This window comes from Vanessa tameamea, chromosome 21, assembly GCF_037043105.1.
Source record: "Vanessa tameamea isolate UH-Manoa-2023 chromosome 21, ilVanTame1 primary haplotype, whole genome shotgun sequence".
Lineage (NCBI taxonomy): Eukaryota > Metazoa > Arthropoda > Insecta > Lepidoptera > Nymphalidae > Vanessa > Vanessa tameamea.
In genome coordinates, this window is record NC_087329.1 from 914,845 (window position 1) to 929,848 (window position 15,004).

The following is a 15,004-nucleotide window of genomic DNA, read 5'->3' on the forward strand; positions in this document are numbered from 1 at the left end:
GGTTCTTATTTTAGACGGTTTTTATTTCATTTTTGCTTTAAAAAAAAAATACCTTTATTGTGTCTCCATCGCTGAAAGGTAACTCTTCATCACAACTTTCTGGATTAGGACTCATAGTCACTGGATCGTAGTCAAACAAAGCAACGAAGTAACGACATCTCTTTGATTGTTGGTGACTTTGAGGTTGACGCTGCCCCGGCGGTGGACCTCTAGGGCCTATTGGTGGACCAGGACGTGGAGCATATTGCTGAACTTGGCCTTGTTGGGTTTGTTGAACTTGCTGTGGTGCAAACAAATCATTATTATAGTAACAATATTGAAAAGTTTTTCATAATGTGTTGTTATTATATACATAATATGCATTTTGTATAGATAGCAATGATACAAAAAAATAACCTGGTGAGGATTGGGAGGACGCCCTCGTTCGTGGTGATTCCTGGGCGGAGGGTTCTGATACTGCTGTGGCTGCCCAGTGAATTGGTTCTGTTGGTTACTTTGAAACTGGCCGCCCTGTTGATAGGGGGGTTGCTGCGTGCCATGGTAGGCTTGTGTATTCTGGTACTGCTGACCCGAAGGCTGCTGCGACGCTTGTGCAGGTTGGGACGGCTGCTGCTGACGTCCGTACGTACCAAGACATTAATAAGGTTAGATTTTCCATATCAAAGCCCACAGCAATTTATCAAGCTTTACAGCCATATAAGTTTGGCGTATGCGATCAAAAGCAACAAATACTTTACCTGTCGTTTACATAACATTCCGCTGAAACTCTATTGAATCCCCATGCACAACGAAAGCTAGCGTGCAGCACTTACATTTGAAACCATATATCATCCACAGCACAAAGTTTCCGAAAGTATATAGTAGTAATGCACGTAAACAAAATTTGATATATTTTTCAATTCAAGATGTTTAATTACGAGTATATTGTTCTTAATCCGTGTTTCAACAGAGTAAAGTAAAGAGTCGATGAAAGGAGTACTGAGAACGATTCGAAGCCAAGACAGCATGCAGGAACAGTCATACATACACGCTGCGCATGCTCAGATGGTATGATTCTGTATCGAGTGCTCTGTGGGGAATCTGTCTTCTACCTATCTGGGCGGTAAAATTACGTGTAACAAGACCTGGATAGTGTCGGCCGTGAACCTGTGTAGTGTGTAGAACATCGAGGACGTGAAGATAACAACACAGAACAAGGAAAAGTGAAAACATGTGACTCGGAAGTTCCGCATAAAATTGAAAGAGAAGAGAGCAAAGTGAATAGTGCTAGCACATGGAGAGCACATCGATGGCAGCTAGGAGAGATCGCAGACCTGCGGGCGGCGACGCGACGCCTCCTCGTCCTCGCTACCGGCCTCCACTGCTCCCTCTTTAGTGATTTCGATGGCCGGTATCCCCGATTGCTAATAGGTACCACACGGTCATTCAACATATCATTGATAACAATAAATGATCATGATTATGATTGTGATCGAGAGTGATCGGATGATTACATTAATTCTGTGACATTAACCGCTGAAGCAAGAACTAATCAGTTAAGCGGGCGAGGATGTAAGAGTAAGTAAGAAGGATATACAAACACAGTTCGGTATATGAGGGCGATATAAATAGAGCAAGTGAGGCCGCGTTTTGAAGCCGAAGTGAAAATAAAAGGCTGAAGTGAAAGCGTTCCCTTGCTTTCAATCTGTCATAGTACAGGCGCATGAATATTGAATTTCGTATCTTCATATGTAACGTATGATCTAAAAATGACGTGTAAATGGTTTTATTAGACTTATACCTAATGATACTCGTATCTGAGTTGTGTTATGTTAACGATATAACTATCTGGTATGTATTTCAGTACGATGTTGCTTTCTCTCGTTCATATTAATGTCTATAGAAAAAAATAATAAAAAATATTATAAATATTTATTTCAAAGACCAATTGCATAAGGTTTTAGACTATTTAGTTTATTAATCTCTAATCAGTTTCCAAATCTAATCAGCTATGATATGTATATATTAACGACTAAACGTATGAACCTTTTAAGTTTATTCAATAAATGAATATGCATATAAGTTAGCTAACGAGTACTCTTCCTCTACGGTTAAATATTGTATCTGTCTACTTTGATATGTACAAAAGCATACTTAAAAAATATTGTCATATGTATGGATTATAAATTGTCTACGTAAGTAAATACGCATATTACGATGCTATTAAAATACGAGCACACTGTGTAAAAATAATAATAAATAAAACTAATAAATGAAATAAAAAACACTCCCAAAATAAAAAATTCGTAAAATTCTAAACAAAACGTGTCAAGATTTCGAAATAAATAAAAATATATATATAAAAGACGTGTTAAAATTCCTTACCGAAGGGGTTATTTTGTCGAATATACTCTTTAGGAGGCCTGTGCCGAATCCGCTCGTGGGCTACGGAAAGGTGTATAATAGTTATGTGAGAGAAAGAGGTAATTATGCTGCACGTTAATTTAATGAGCTCGATGAGAGAAACTGTGTCACAAAGTACAAGCTCTTTATTTGTCTAAGTATATAGGTATCTGTAGGGTGTCGTGCGCTGTTAGGTATCGGCCAATAGCACTAGAGTCTACAGATCTAGTCGCAAGCAAGAAACATTTAATTTTGAACGCTCGAGCCGAGTGCATAGCTATAGGTAACAATCGATGGCGCGCGTGGTTGTGTTTGTATCGTTTGGCAAAGAACTACTCGCCGTTTAGAAGATGCCAGCGACAGAACCACAGGAGAGAGTATGTATAAAGAGTGCAGTTTGCAACACCGATATTACGCGAAAGGCTATTCATTAATGTATCATTAGACGAATGCTTTTTAATTTCGATTAAACGGTTTTTCAGTTCTGGTTGAGTGGACTGTACATGACACTTTTACAAATAGCTTTTCCCGTACGTAGAGAGCATATGACATTGATTTTCATAAAACAACTAAGAAGACACAAATGGAAAGACCGGAAATGAAAATAAATAAAATACGAAGCTTCTTATACACATTATAAATACATTAAACAATGTATAAATACTGGCCAAATGATTATCGAATTTACACACAATATATTATACGACACTGATTTGCGAACTAAATATACACAAAGTGCTGTGCCAACATTATACAATTCAATGATAAAATAGTACGTAACATAAAAATCACCATTCTGTTAATAAAATAAAAAATAAAATCGATAAACAAAGCGTTATAATTTATTAAGGAATATATTATTAAAAGCTGAAACTTTAATTTAATTAAAATGTTAGGATATTACTTTGTTATACATTTATTTATTATAAAATTCAAATATTCCAAAAAATGTATGTACATAGTAACATTAAACGAAAGAAAATTTAGATTAATTTTCACCTGAGTCGTTTGCGGATCGTGACGATTGGTCGTTGGAAATATTTCTTTATCCGATAGATTTTCATCGTGTTCTATCACTTGCTGGTGTTGTTGGTAAGGCTGTGGGCGTTGGCCTCGATAACCAGGCGTCGGCTGCGTCACGCCAGGTCCCGGCCCACGGGGGACTCTTGAGGCGACCCCTCGGAGTACAGCAGGAGGTATAGGAGTTGGGGCACTATCACTCGACTGGCTGTCCCGTGATTTGGTTCGCACCTGTAACCCATAACAGCTAAATACCTAAGTCTTTCCTTTTGCATACTTTGTTCGTGAAATAAAAACATAATTTTATATATTAGCACACAACGCCTTGTGCCGTTTACGGAAATAATATGTGCGTATATCAACAACACAGCGCTCAAGTAGCCAGTCTAAGCCTTACAGTACTCACAGTGACGCATTTCGGATTGAGGCCGATCAATTTGCCAATGTCGATGAGAGCATGATCACCAGTCGGCGAATCGACATCAGTCACCTTCTTCCCGTCGGCATACACCGCGTATCCCGTAACAGGCCCAGAAGCGGGAGGCCGAAGCACCGGCTGCCACGTCACAAGCAGTGTGCCATCCTGAGGTCCAGCTTCCACCTGCGACACCGCACCAATCACCACCAACAATCCAGCTATTTTCGTAAGGCCAATTGGTTTATGACAATGTATTCATATATACTATTAAGCCACATCGAGGGAGGATCGACAAAACAAAGGGAATACTAAGCTACCAACAACGTGAGCGAAGTCAATCAAAATTTGTCCTGGCGCTGGATTAATGGTTGCGATTGACGCGACTTCCTCGAAATTTTCCATTGTGCCGCGTGCTTTGAGGTCGTGATATAGTACTCGAAAGGGGCGGGGTTGTGTATGACTTGTGGAATCGTTAATGTTAGGACCTAACCACACACTTGGTGAGCGTTAGAAAGCATTCTTTAAGTGCGTGAGCTAAAACGCGGATCGGTTATGTTTTGAGAAGCAGTTTTGTAATTTATTATTATTTACATAACTGTTTCCTTTTAAGTTATTAAAATCCAGATTATAAAAAATAAATATGAGCTAAATAGTCATAATAGGTAAGGTAATATTTTCATATAATGGCGAGCAGGAGGTGAGTGTGAAGTGTAAAAAATTGACGAAAGCATGCTTAAGTCATTTCATGCTGAATTGATAGAATAATATGTATGTACCATTATTTCATTAGGTGGATCAGGCAGGCCTTTGGGTAAGGTTCTGAAGTCAGTATAAGCGCCAGGGGCCTCTTCAATAGGAACCCCAGGGAGGCCCGCCCTTAAATGCTTAGCTCTGACTGTCACTCGATACTGTGTACTTGGTGAGAGGCCTGTTATCGTATGCCGGTAGACACCTGGCTTTACAGTTCGAACCTAAAAGATATGCCTCGGTTAAACCTTTGAAACTATTAATCGTAATTCTTAATGCCAAAAACAATAAATATTCTAGAACCCTAAGTTTATTTTTAAAAAATAATTATCTTACTTCGACATTATTAACACAGACGACGTGTTGATGGTTAGAATTTGCTGGTAACCATGATATTACAGCTTGAGAGCAGGTAACTCCACTAGCCCTCACGCAGGTAGGGCCCATGTTCCCCGTGTCTCTTCCTATTACCATGGTGCAGGCAGCGTCCCTCGATGTACGCCGTGTAGCTGTTACTGAACGGACGCTAATCCGATGTGGCTTTGGAAACATGAAACATTCAATCAATGTATTCAAGTAATAAATATGTATAAATAATGGTAAAACAATTTTCGTCAATTTCGAAAAAGTAATTAAGAAAAATATGAAATAAAAATTTGATGAAACTAAATGTGATTTTACTAAATAAATAAAAGTAAAAAATATAAACAATACCTATTATATCAAGAATAATTACATTAATTAATAATCAATTATTCTAAAAATAATGACTCACTCGATTAGCGTCTACGCCTTCGACCAATGCACGTGTTCGCTCCGTTGCCTTGACAGTAGTTTTCAGGACGCCGTCGACGTATACATGGTAGCTTTCGATATTCGCTTGCTGGACTCCTTCAGGCGCCGTCCAACCAATCAGCACAGACTTGTTGAGTTGCCTCTCGAGGGTGAGCTGGCGCGGTGCAGGCACTAGCGACGAGAAAAACAGCTTGGCTGTTCAGGTCCGAGGGTTGATCGCGAGTAGGAGTTAGCCAAGCAGGCGAAGTGCGAGTGATATGCCAAGAAGCGTGCAGCGAAATCCGATGTAATAGGATGAGGCAATTAGGAAAGGATAAAGGTTTAACTATATATTTCTATGGCTACATTATAAATAATAATTTAAATTGATTTAAAATCCTGCTATACATAGCTTGCTATCTTTCGTTCGGCATTCACTATCGCTAAAGTTTAACTTCTATGGTCATCAAATATTCTTGTTAGTGCATTTTATTATGTGTGTGAATTATCATGCGATTGGAATATATTGAGAGTTAACTAATATAAATAAATAAATAAATAATGAAAAATAAATACTACCAAAAATTTGAGTAGGGTATGACTGTAAATACCTAAAATGTCTAGGTACTTACTACTGTGGAATTTAGTGGTGTCTGTGTGTTAGGAAACTAAACTTATTTAACATACTCTAAAAATTTAATTAATGAAAAATCAAATGCTCGTTGATTTAATGGAAACACTATCTTACCATTGTCATCGTCTTCCGGCCCTTCGCTAATGTCTGCCATCTCACTAAGGCGTGCCACATCTCTACTAAGGGATAAATCACTTATAGCTGTGGTTGCAGTCTCATCAGCATCACGTAAAGTAGCTACGACGGCCTAATGATGCAATAAATATGAAATAAGAGCTCTTATCTTACAATTTCGAAATTGAACTCTGCATGTATAAATTACGGATTGAAGTCGAAATAAAACAACACTAATCTTATCGAAATTAAATGCAAATGCATTACATTATAATGCAATTCGAGAGAATCTTTTTGCTAATCTTTTAATAGGATATTTTATTTTCCTGATAATTCATTCGTAGATTTGTTTTTGTTTCCTTCGACTTTTAGCCGTAATTATACATGTAATATGTCATGTATGTATGTTTTATTACCTGATGAAATTCCAATAAATCATCACCAACCAGACGTTGAACAAAATTTGCAGGAACTAGACCACGTCGTCCGTCTAACAATTCAGCATCAAGCATAGTTGCATTTGGATCAGGCGGACCCCAAACAAGCAAATAATCTCCAGCGCAGATAGATAATTCTCCTTCGGTATTTTCGACACTAAAAAAATTACTGTCATTTATATGAATATTAATCTTATATTTATCTCAAATGGACAAATAACCTACTCAGGTGGTTCGTATGAAAACCTCGCGATGTAAACACAGCAACGGCCTTTCCCTGGTATGTCCAACATATCAACTTGTGGTTCAGATGACGCACCGCCGTTCATATAATGGGTATTTCGTACTGAAATTTAGGAATAATAATTATTATTTAGGAATAATAATAACTTTGTATTTCCATATCATTCGGAAGCAACATACCATCTACGTCCAATATATTATTTGGTAAAAGTCTTATAGCTCTCGGACCTCGGTCATGAAGAAATGTGTCTAAATTTCCTATTCTATCAGTTCCAAATTGGCTATCTAATCCTAAATTCCAAGTCGGTTGGTGCGGTGTAACAGGCGTAGCAGCTCTAACTATTGGTGGATTATTTGTCCCGTATCTGCTTAAACCAAGATCAATTTCATCTATGGGTTTAAGTTTAATATTCATAGTATTTGTTCCCAAGCCACTCGATAAGAGAGGATTCGTATATGTTCCAGGTCCAGTTCCATATGCATTGGTTCCTGTTAAACTCGTATTGAGACCTCCAATTTGTGTTCCTCCCGTTAAATTAGATAGAGCATTTCCAAGGGCACTAGGTAAATGACTTTGTATGCCAGCAAGCGTACTCGTTAGACCTCCAGATAAACTTGTTGGTGGATTATTTAAACAGCTCGAAAGTCCGGTTCCAGCCATAGTTCCGGTCATTGAAGGGCCACCTAACGTTGATCCCAAACTCATAGCGGAAACATTTCCTGTTATATTTTGAAGATTTGACTGTAAACCAGCCAGAGTACTGGAAATTTGACTGATATTATTTACGAGTGGAGCAGTAACAGGGTTTGTAAAAGTAACTTGGTGGGTATTGGACAAACCAAAAGAGGCAGATACGGGGTTTGAGTAGGAAGGGTTGTGCGCACTCATAGAGTAGGCTACAGAGTTGGAGCTAGGGGCAGTGAACTGTGAGGTGGCATGGAGTGAAGACAAAGTTGGCATTGTGTTGCTCTGACATAGAACTACATGTCCTGAGCTCGTATACGAATGAGGCAAAGGTGACGGCGTTGGTGAATGAAACTCTCCCAGCGCCTGATTAGATCCACTTTGTTGAATACCTATACAAAAAACATATACAATAATATAACTTTTATTAAATATTAAAAACACAACAAAGAACAAAGTAATTACCGTGTGTCGTTGATCTAGAATGTTCTAATTCAGCTAAGATGCGGTTGTCTTGTTCGATCTTTGCCATGATACGTTCTATCTCAGAAGCGGGCTGAGCCACTGACGTCGTCCAAGTGGCAGTAGTTGAAGTGCCACGAGCCCGCATCGCCGATGACAATTCTAACTGTAGCTCCTCACAACGAACTGTTTCCAAGGCAGCCTTACATACAAAAATATACACATCAACACCGTCTAGGGATATTTTGTATAAAGTTCTTAAACTCAAAAAATCCTGGCCAGTTTTAAAATCTTTTAATGAAAGACTACTTTGTAAACTTTTTGGACGATTCTAAATTAGAATTTGAAAAAAATAAATAAAAACAAAATATTTACGCGGCATAATGGTAGCGAAATCCGAAAGTTTCGTTTACCTATTGTAATATTGAGATATTTTTTTGTGTCAAATTTAAGTTTTATAACAAGTTATCGATTAATTTCGAGTTAAACCTATTGTGTGCATCATGCAGCGGCGCCATTTAACGAGAGAAGAAATGTTAAGGGCAGTAGGCGCGCTCCAAGCTGGGGCTACTCAACGGAGTATTGCTGAGGAGATTGGAACAAGACAAAACGTTATATCTAGGTTATGGTCACGCTACCGTGCTAGTGGTGAAGTGGCTGAAAGACATCCAGGTGGGAAGCGCATAACCACTCAACGACAAGACCGATATTTGCAAGTTGCCGCGAAAAGAGAACCAAATGTTACGGCATTGCAGTTGGTTCAGAGGCCCCAGTCAGAGGACCAGTTGCTTGTGAGTGACCAAACTGTAAGAAGGCTGCATGAAGCTAAACTTCATGCTCGCAGACCGCTACGTACTCCAGCACTACGCCGAGGAAATCGTGGGCGACGACTAGAGTGGGCTCGTGTACATCTGCTCTGGGAAGATAACCAGTGGTCTGAAGTGCTGTTTAACGGTGAGTCCCGGTTCGGTTTCCATCCCGATACACGTAGAGTACGTGTTTGGCGAGTCCCTGGTCGTGACAGCCGTCTGCAACATCTTCAGGAAGTCCATTCATACCACGGCGGGACAACTATGGTTTGGGTGGGAATTCGTCTCGGTGGAAGAACAGACCTCGTTTGGATCAGAAACACCATGACGGCTGAAAAATACCGTAACGAGGTGCTAGTGCCGATAATTTATCCCCATAGACTACATCTGTAGTTGTAGGGCCAAGAATTCACGCTCATGCACGATAACTCCCGTCCGCACACAGCGAGAGTGGTGACGAGATGGTTGCCGGAACAAGACGTATCGGTCTTAGGCTGGCCCGCTCAATCACCTGATCTAAACCCCATAGAGCACGCGTGGGACATACTCCAAAGAAGGGCTTTGAGGAATTTCCCTGCAAATATTGCGACGGAAGAGCAACTTTTTTTGCATCTTTGTCGGACCTGGGACAATATACCACAGCAAGACTTGGATAACTTAATCCAAAGTATGAAAAATCGTTGCAGGACCGTTATAAATGTGATGGGTGGTTTTAAGGACTATTGATTTTTCATATAACTGTTAAAAACAATAACTTTTCTATATTTTTCACATTTTCTTGAGACAAACATTAATTGTTAGTTTTACCATTATTTTACGTTTTTTCTTTATTTAAGTATAAAATTGTTTACGCAAAATAATAAGGATTTTTTTATTCTGGAGTATAGTCAGATAAATGGTCTTTATAAAAATATAAACATGTTGTATGTTATCTTTAATAAATTTTGAAATAATTTAGTAAATTCAAAACATCCCTAGACAGTGTTGATGTGTGTATAAATGTATTATGTGCGAATGATATATAGTAGGCTCTACATTGTAAATAGTTGGCACCATTTATACCCTTTTAAATATATATCTTTATTATTTTAAATACTTGATGGTAGGTCTTTGTGAAAGTCCATTTCGAGCTCGAATATATGATGAGCAGATAGTACTTACCCAATCATCATATATTCGAGCAATAGTTTGTAATGTTTTTGTTCCGGTTTAAAGGGTGAGTGAGTCAGTGTAACTACTGGCACAAAGGACTTAACATCTTACGACTCTAATGTCTATAGGCTGTGGTGACCCATTGGTGTGGTTGCCCATTTGCCCGTCAGTCTTACAATGCCATAAAAACTTTAATCATCATTCTCACTCTCTCTCTTTTTGGTACCAACATGAGAATATGTTTACCACATGGAAAAAGGTCTAACAGTTGCTACTTTTGTTGTTGACTTTGTTCCCTTTTTTTACGGGTGAATGATGCGCCAATCATATCGATATCGATTTTGCTATAGAGGTGAGAATTTATATTAAAAAAATACCTTTTTCTCTAGCTCGCGTACTCTCGATTGCAATTGCTCGACGTTATGCGAGTCGTGCGGCGAACGCTGCGCATTTCGGAGTTGGGCGAGCGCATCCGCGTGTGCGCGCTCCGCGTCAGTGCGAGCTCTTTCAGCTTCGCGAAGCCGCCGCGATAGGACGTCCGTTTCACCACCACTTGACATGTTGTAACTGCTCATTGTCTGTATTCACAAAGTATTATAATCAGATAACATTAGTTGAACTATGTACATAACCTAACAAACAATACTTGAAACTTAGTATTGTAAATTGCTCATGAGATACTTCGCTCATCAATCATTACAACTTCATTATGGTTGTTAGATATTTACGTTTACCTAATTGTTTTTTTTTTTTAAAGTTAAGCTACTGTCCAAATGACGACGCCTGGGACTGTGACATAAATTCTATCAGCTTTGTCAGCGGTCATCTGTACTCGAAGTAAAACTGTGTTCTTAATCGTTTAGTGGTTTAATTTTAATCTTTTATTTGGAAGATGATTCTTTATGTGTCTTAGTCTTTCGATTGTCAAATCTATGGTGAACGAAAGGGAGACATCTCTTTTTATCTAAACGCCCGTTTAACAACATTTATGGGTAAGAAGTGTATACTTCGTTACTTACTCATCGACGTAGAAATATGTTTTTTATGTTTACACTACAGAGCCGAGATGGCCCAGTGGTTAGAACGCGTGCATCTTAACCGATGATTTCGGGTTCAAACCCAGGCAGGCACCACTGAATTTTCATGTGCTTAATTTGTGTTTATAATTCATCTCGTGCTCGGCGGTGAAGGAAAACATCGTGAGGAAACCTGCATGTGTCTAATTTCAACGAAATTCTGCCACATGTGTATTCCACCAACCCGCATTGGAGCAGCGTGGTGGAATATGCTCCATACCTTCGCCTCATCGGGAGAGGAGGCCTTAGCCCAGCAGTGGGAAATTTACAGGCTGATTATGTTTATGTTTATGTTTTGTTTACACTGCTCGTTTGGTGCCATTTAAATTTATAAAAAAAAAGTACCACTCCTAAGTTAGCTTGAAGTTTATTTATAATTTTTTTTTCAGTGTTATTTGTGTAAATCAGTTTTTTTGACACAAGGATACTAGCAAAGTGTAAAAATATTAACACGTCTCTATAAGAATGTTTAATGTCACCTTTAATAAATTAATGTGTATTTTTTGAATTGTGAACTATTATAATTTCATTGTATTCTTTTAAGGAGTATGTCTATCAGGCATGTGCTATGTTCAAAACTTTATAAGTATTATATTGTCGAAAATATTATACAAATAAGTAATCAAATGAAATTTATTTAAAAAATCCATTGATTTTCATTCCTATGCTCATTAACATCATAAAAAAAAAACAACAAATATTTTAAATAATTATGATAATGAAAAGTTATGTTAAGCCCTTGTTACAGTCAAGTGTGATAAACGAGGCCGCGTTACTGGTGTATGAATAATTTATCGATTTTCTGTTAAAATTTACTCGACCAGGTACATATTTGTCCTTCAACGGTTGACGTCATCGATAAAACCGATATGAACTAAGTAACCCATAAAACATCATGGAACCATGGGGAGTTGAGAGGTTAACGCCGTACTAATGGCCATTACTTGCAATTTGAGAATTCGACGACAATTTCAAAACGATACATTGTTTGACACCTATCGTAACATCTATTCATTTGTTTAGGATTACCAACATGACAAACATTTATTTATTTAAGGTTACCAACTTAACAAACAAATATTTAGAAATGAACAATATACAATTTAGGTTACAGGGTAACACTTGACAAACTTATAGCGCACTTAAAGTAACCGCGACTTGTAAAATAGTCACTAAACATCTGAAATTATAATTAAAAATAAAAGGAAAAATATTAAAATACAGTAAATTTAAATCGTTTACAATAAGATTTAAGAAAACACAATAGTCCAACGATGTAAAATACGTATAATTTTATGAAATAATTGCAAAATTTAAATTAATTTAGTCATAACGAATTTACTTTATAACAAATTATAATCATTCTAATTAGTCCATCATTGAATTATTAAAATATCATAACGCATAATATATATGATGTTACATACAAACATACAATGTTTATTAGCTATCTTCTTAAAAGAGAAGGCGTTTTCCCACTAGTGGGACATTAACATTGAATATTAAATAATAAAAAACATAATAATAAATTCAAATCGATAGAAAGCGAACAACGAACTCAGCGCAGCCAAATACCGCTATTATCCGCCGCCGTCTCGTCTCGACTCGAGCTAAGAAAAAGTGCGGTGACCTGCTCCCTCGGAGCTCCTTACAAAGGAGGGGAGGCCCCACAAAGCTTGGCAGACACTCCGGCGGCGGGAATTGGGAAAGCAGCCAGCGACTACGCAATATGGCGCGCCTGAACAAATGTCTTTCATGCTTAAAGAAAGATATATTACATCCCGTTTGGGCAGTACGGCAAAGAAACATTCGAAGCCAGCATAATTATACCCACATGCAAATTTAATTAGAATCGTGAATGGGTGTTTATTAAGGTTATAAAATAACGTTTAAGCGCTTAATGTATTTTCGTTTTGCATAAGTTTTATATTTGAATATAGGCTTTTCTTGTATCTTTTATATAATTTTATTTTCTTGATAAACCGTCTACGCAAAAGGGACGAACAAATGGACCACCTGATGGTAAGTGGTCACCACAGCCCATAGACAATGGCGCTGTAATGTATATTAACCATTTCTTACATCTTAACCTTAGGAACTAAGACGTTATGACCCTTGTGCCGGTAGTTATACTGGCTCATGCCTGTAGTTATACTGAGCACTGCTGTTTTATGGTAGAATATATAACGACTGGGTGGTACCTACCCAGATGGGTTTGCACAAAGTCCTACCACCAAGTTAAAAATTATGCTTATTAAACAGTAAAACATTTAGTATCATTACGTATTTTTTTAAATATGTCTATTGCTAATGCGGAAGTAATTCTGTCTGCCTGTTACCTCATCACAACTTAAACAGTGAATCGTAATGTAATTTGCCGTGCTATGTTACGAGTATATATGCTTCCTGCATACGGTATTTACGGGAAAAACAAATTGGCATAGATATAATCATGAGAATCAAATGGTAATATTATAATTTATAAAAATAACCGACTGACTGCAAGAAACTCGGTAGTTACTTTTTTTCAACATTTAAAATACAAAGTTATGTTAGTTAAATACTTATAAAATAATAAGTCCTGACTGACTGATTCATCATCGCCGAGCGTAAACTAGTAAAGTTAGGGCAATGAAATTTGGCGAGTAGGAGCGTTTTATTGAGAATCCACCCACTAAGGAAAGAATTTTGGATGTTCTAACCCCTAAGAGGGCGTAATAAAGATTAAAAGTTTGAAAATGAAAATCCGTCATTTTTTAAGATAGAAACATGAAACTTTATTTTTGGAATAATTATTAAAAATGAGTAGATACGTATTTGGACGTGTATGGATATTCTACCTCTAAGGAGGTGATATGCACACCAATGTGGTATACAAAGAGGTCTTGAATTAATATAATATTTAAGTTAATCTGTAAATATATTCAACTTCCACGCGAGCAAAGTCGCTGGCAACAGCTAGTATATAATATATCTTGTCTGGAAGTTAACAGTACTGAGCTTTATTAAGTGTAATAAAATGGCCGTCGACGGTACACTGAAAGTGTTTTGGGGAGTAAATACGTCCACCCTAGTAATAGTATAGAGACTTAATGTAAACGGAGTATTAGATGTCACGGTTAACATTGACTAGCCGACTGACCATTGCGTAACGGAATAATTTAACACGCATTACTCTTAACCCAGACCGCGTTCCATAGAGTTCAGGTCAGGATCCAGGGTTGATACCTTATTGTATATGATAAAAAACCTGCTGAGTTTATTTCACCGGTTCTTCTCATGTCAAGGCGTTTTCTTTTCCGAACCGGTGGTAGTGTTTAATTTGACAATCAATAAGTAAGTGTAATGCTTCTATATTGGATATAGGAATTGGATTTGTTTTTTTATTTTTTGAGATTAAAAATATTTACTTACAATTAAAATATTTTATTTATAGTCAAGTATATGTAGATTAATTAGAAAATATCTGATACCATCGCAAGATAACATACTAACAGTCAATCTTTAAACTGAATACGTGTTAAATAATAAATAAATATATAACACACAATTCTTTTAAATACATGTTAAGGTGAGTAACTTTAAATTACATCAGAAAATGCCCTAAATAGATACATAACCATATTTTTAAATTCTTTTAACACAATTTTAAGCATATATTCGAGGCTAAGGAATAAAAGCAAGTCTTCCAAACTTCAAATTGGAACATTTTAAAGTACAATTAAAAGTAAAAACATAAAATTTGATACAATAAAGGATTTCAATTTCGTCCTAACAGTGGAGTTGCGCCACGAGAAACGCGCGGGATTTCACAATCCGTTTACCGATTATTTCGGTAGAAAAATTTGGAATACTCCTCAAACTTTTCCTGGTTGCGACCCTCGGTACAGTCAAAGCCAAAGAACAAACTCATTCGAAACACTATGTTGCTTCAGGTTAGTTAAAGTATATATTTTTTAATTATTTTCAAATATATCAGCACTGAATAGTAATTTTATATCCATACATACTTACGTATAAAGGAATGTCATCGCTGAATTTTTGTCCTGAA

General features: G+C 37.2%; 1 protein-coding gene across 10 annotated transcripts in view; it reads right to left on the reverse strand.

The window, feature by feature from the left end:
* The window catches only part of Rbp (RIM-binding protein), a 30,577-nt gene that overhangs the window by 4,558 nt on the left and 11,015 nt on the right, over window positions 1-15,004 (reverse strand). For 3 of the 10 annotated variants that reach the window (XM_026632288.2, XM_026632289.2, XM_026632290.2), the window contains exons 2-16: window positions 10,255-10,455; window positions 7,920-8,118; window positions 6,950-7,846; window positions 6,752-6,872; window positions 6,506-6,683; window positions 6,090-6,222; window positions 5,343-5,533; window positions 4,904-5,107; window positions 4,597-4,791; window positions 3,809-4,003; window positions 3,382-3,633; window positions 2,365-2,424; window positions 1,314-1,403; window positions 397-609; window positions 53-280 (exon numbers count right to left, since the gene is read on the reverse strand). In XM_026632288.2, coding sequence (XP_026488073.2) covers window positions 53-280; window positions 397-609; window positions 1,314-1,403; window positions 2,365-2,424; window positions 3,382-3,633; window positions 3,809-4,003; window positions 4,597-4,791; window positions 4,904-5,107; window positions 5,343-5,533; window positions 6,090-6,222; window positions 6,506-6,683; window positions 6,752-6,872; window positions 6,950-7,846; window positions 7,920-8,118; window positions 10,255-10,452 — 3,354 coding nt within the window. In that variant the 5' untranslated portion in view covers window positions 10,453-10,455. Of the gene's footprint in view, window positions 1-52; window positions 281-396; window positions 613-1,313; window positions 1,404-2,364; window positions 2,425-3,381; window positions 3,634-3,808; window positions 4,004-4,596; window positions 4,792-4,903; window positions 5,108-5,342; window positions 5,534-6,089; window positions 6,223-6,505; window positions 6,684-6,751; window positions 6,873-6,949; window positions 7,847-7,919; window positions 8,119-10,254; window positions 10,456-15,004 lie in introns of all 10 variants that reach the window. The other 7 variants (XM_064218224.1, XM_064218218.1, XM_064218221.1 and 4 more) reach the window with 7 other exon arrangements.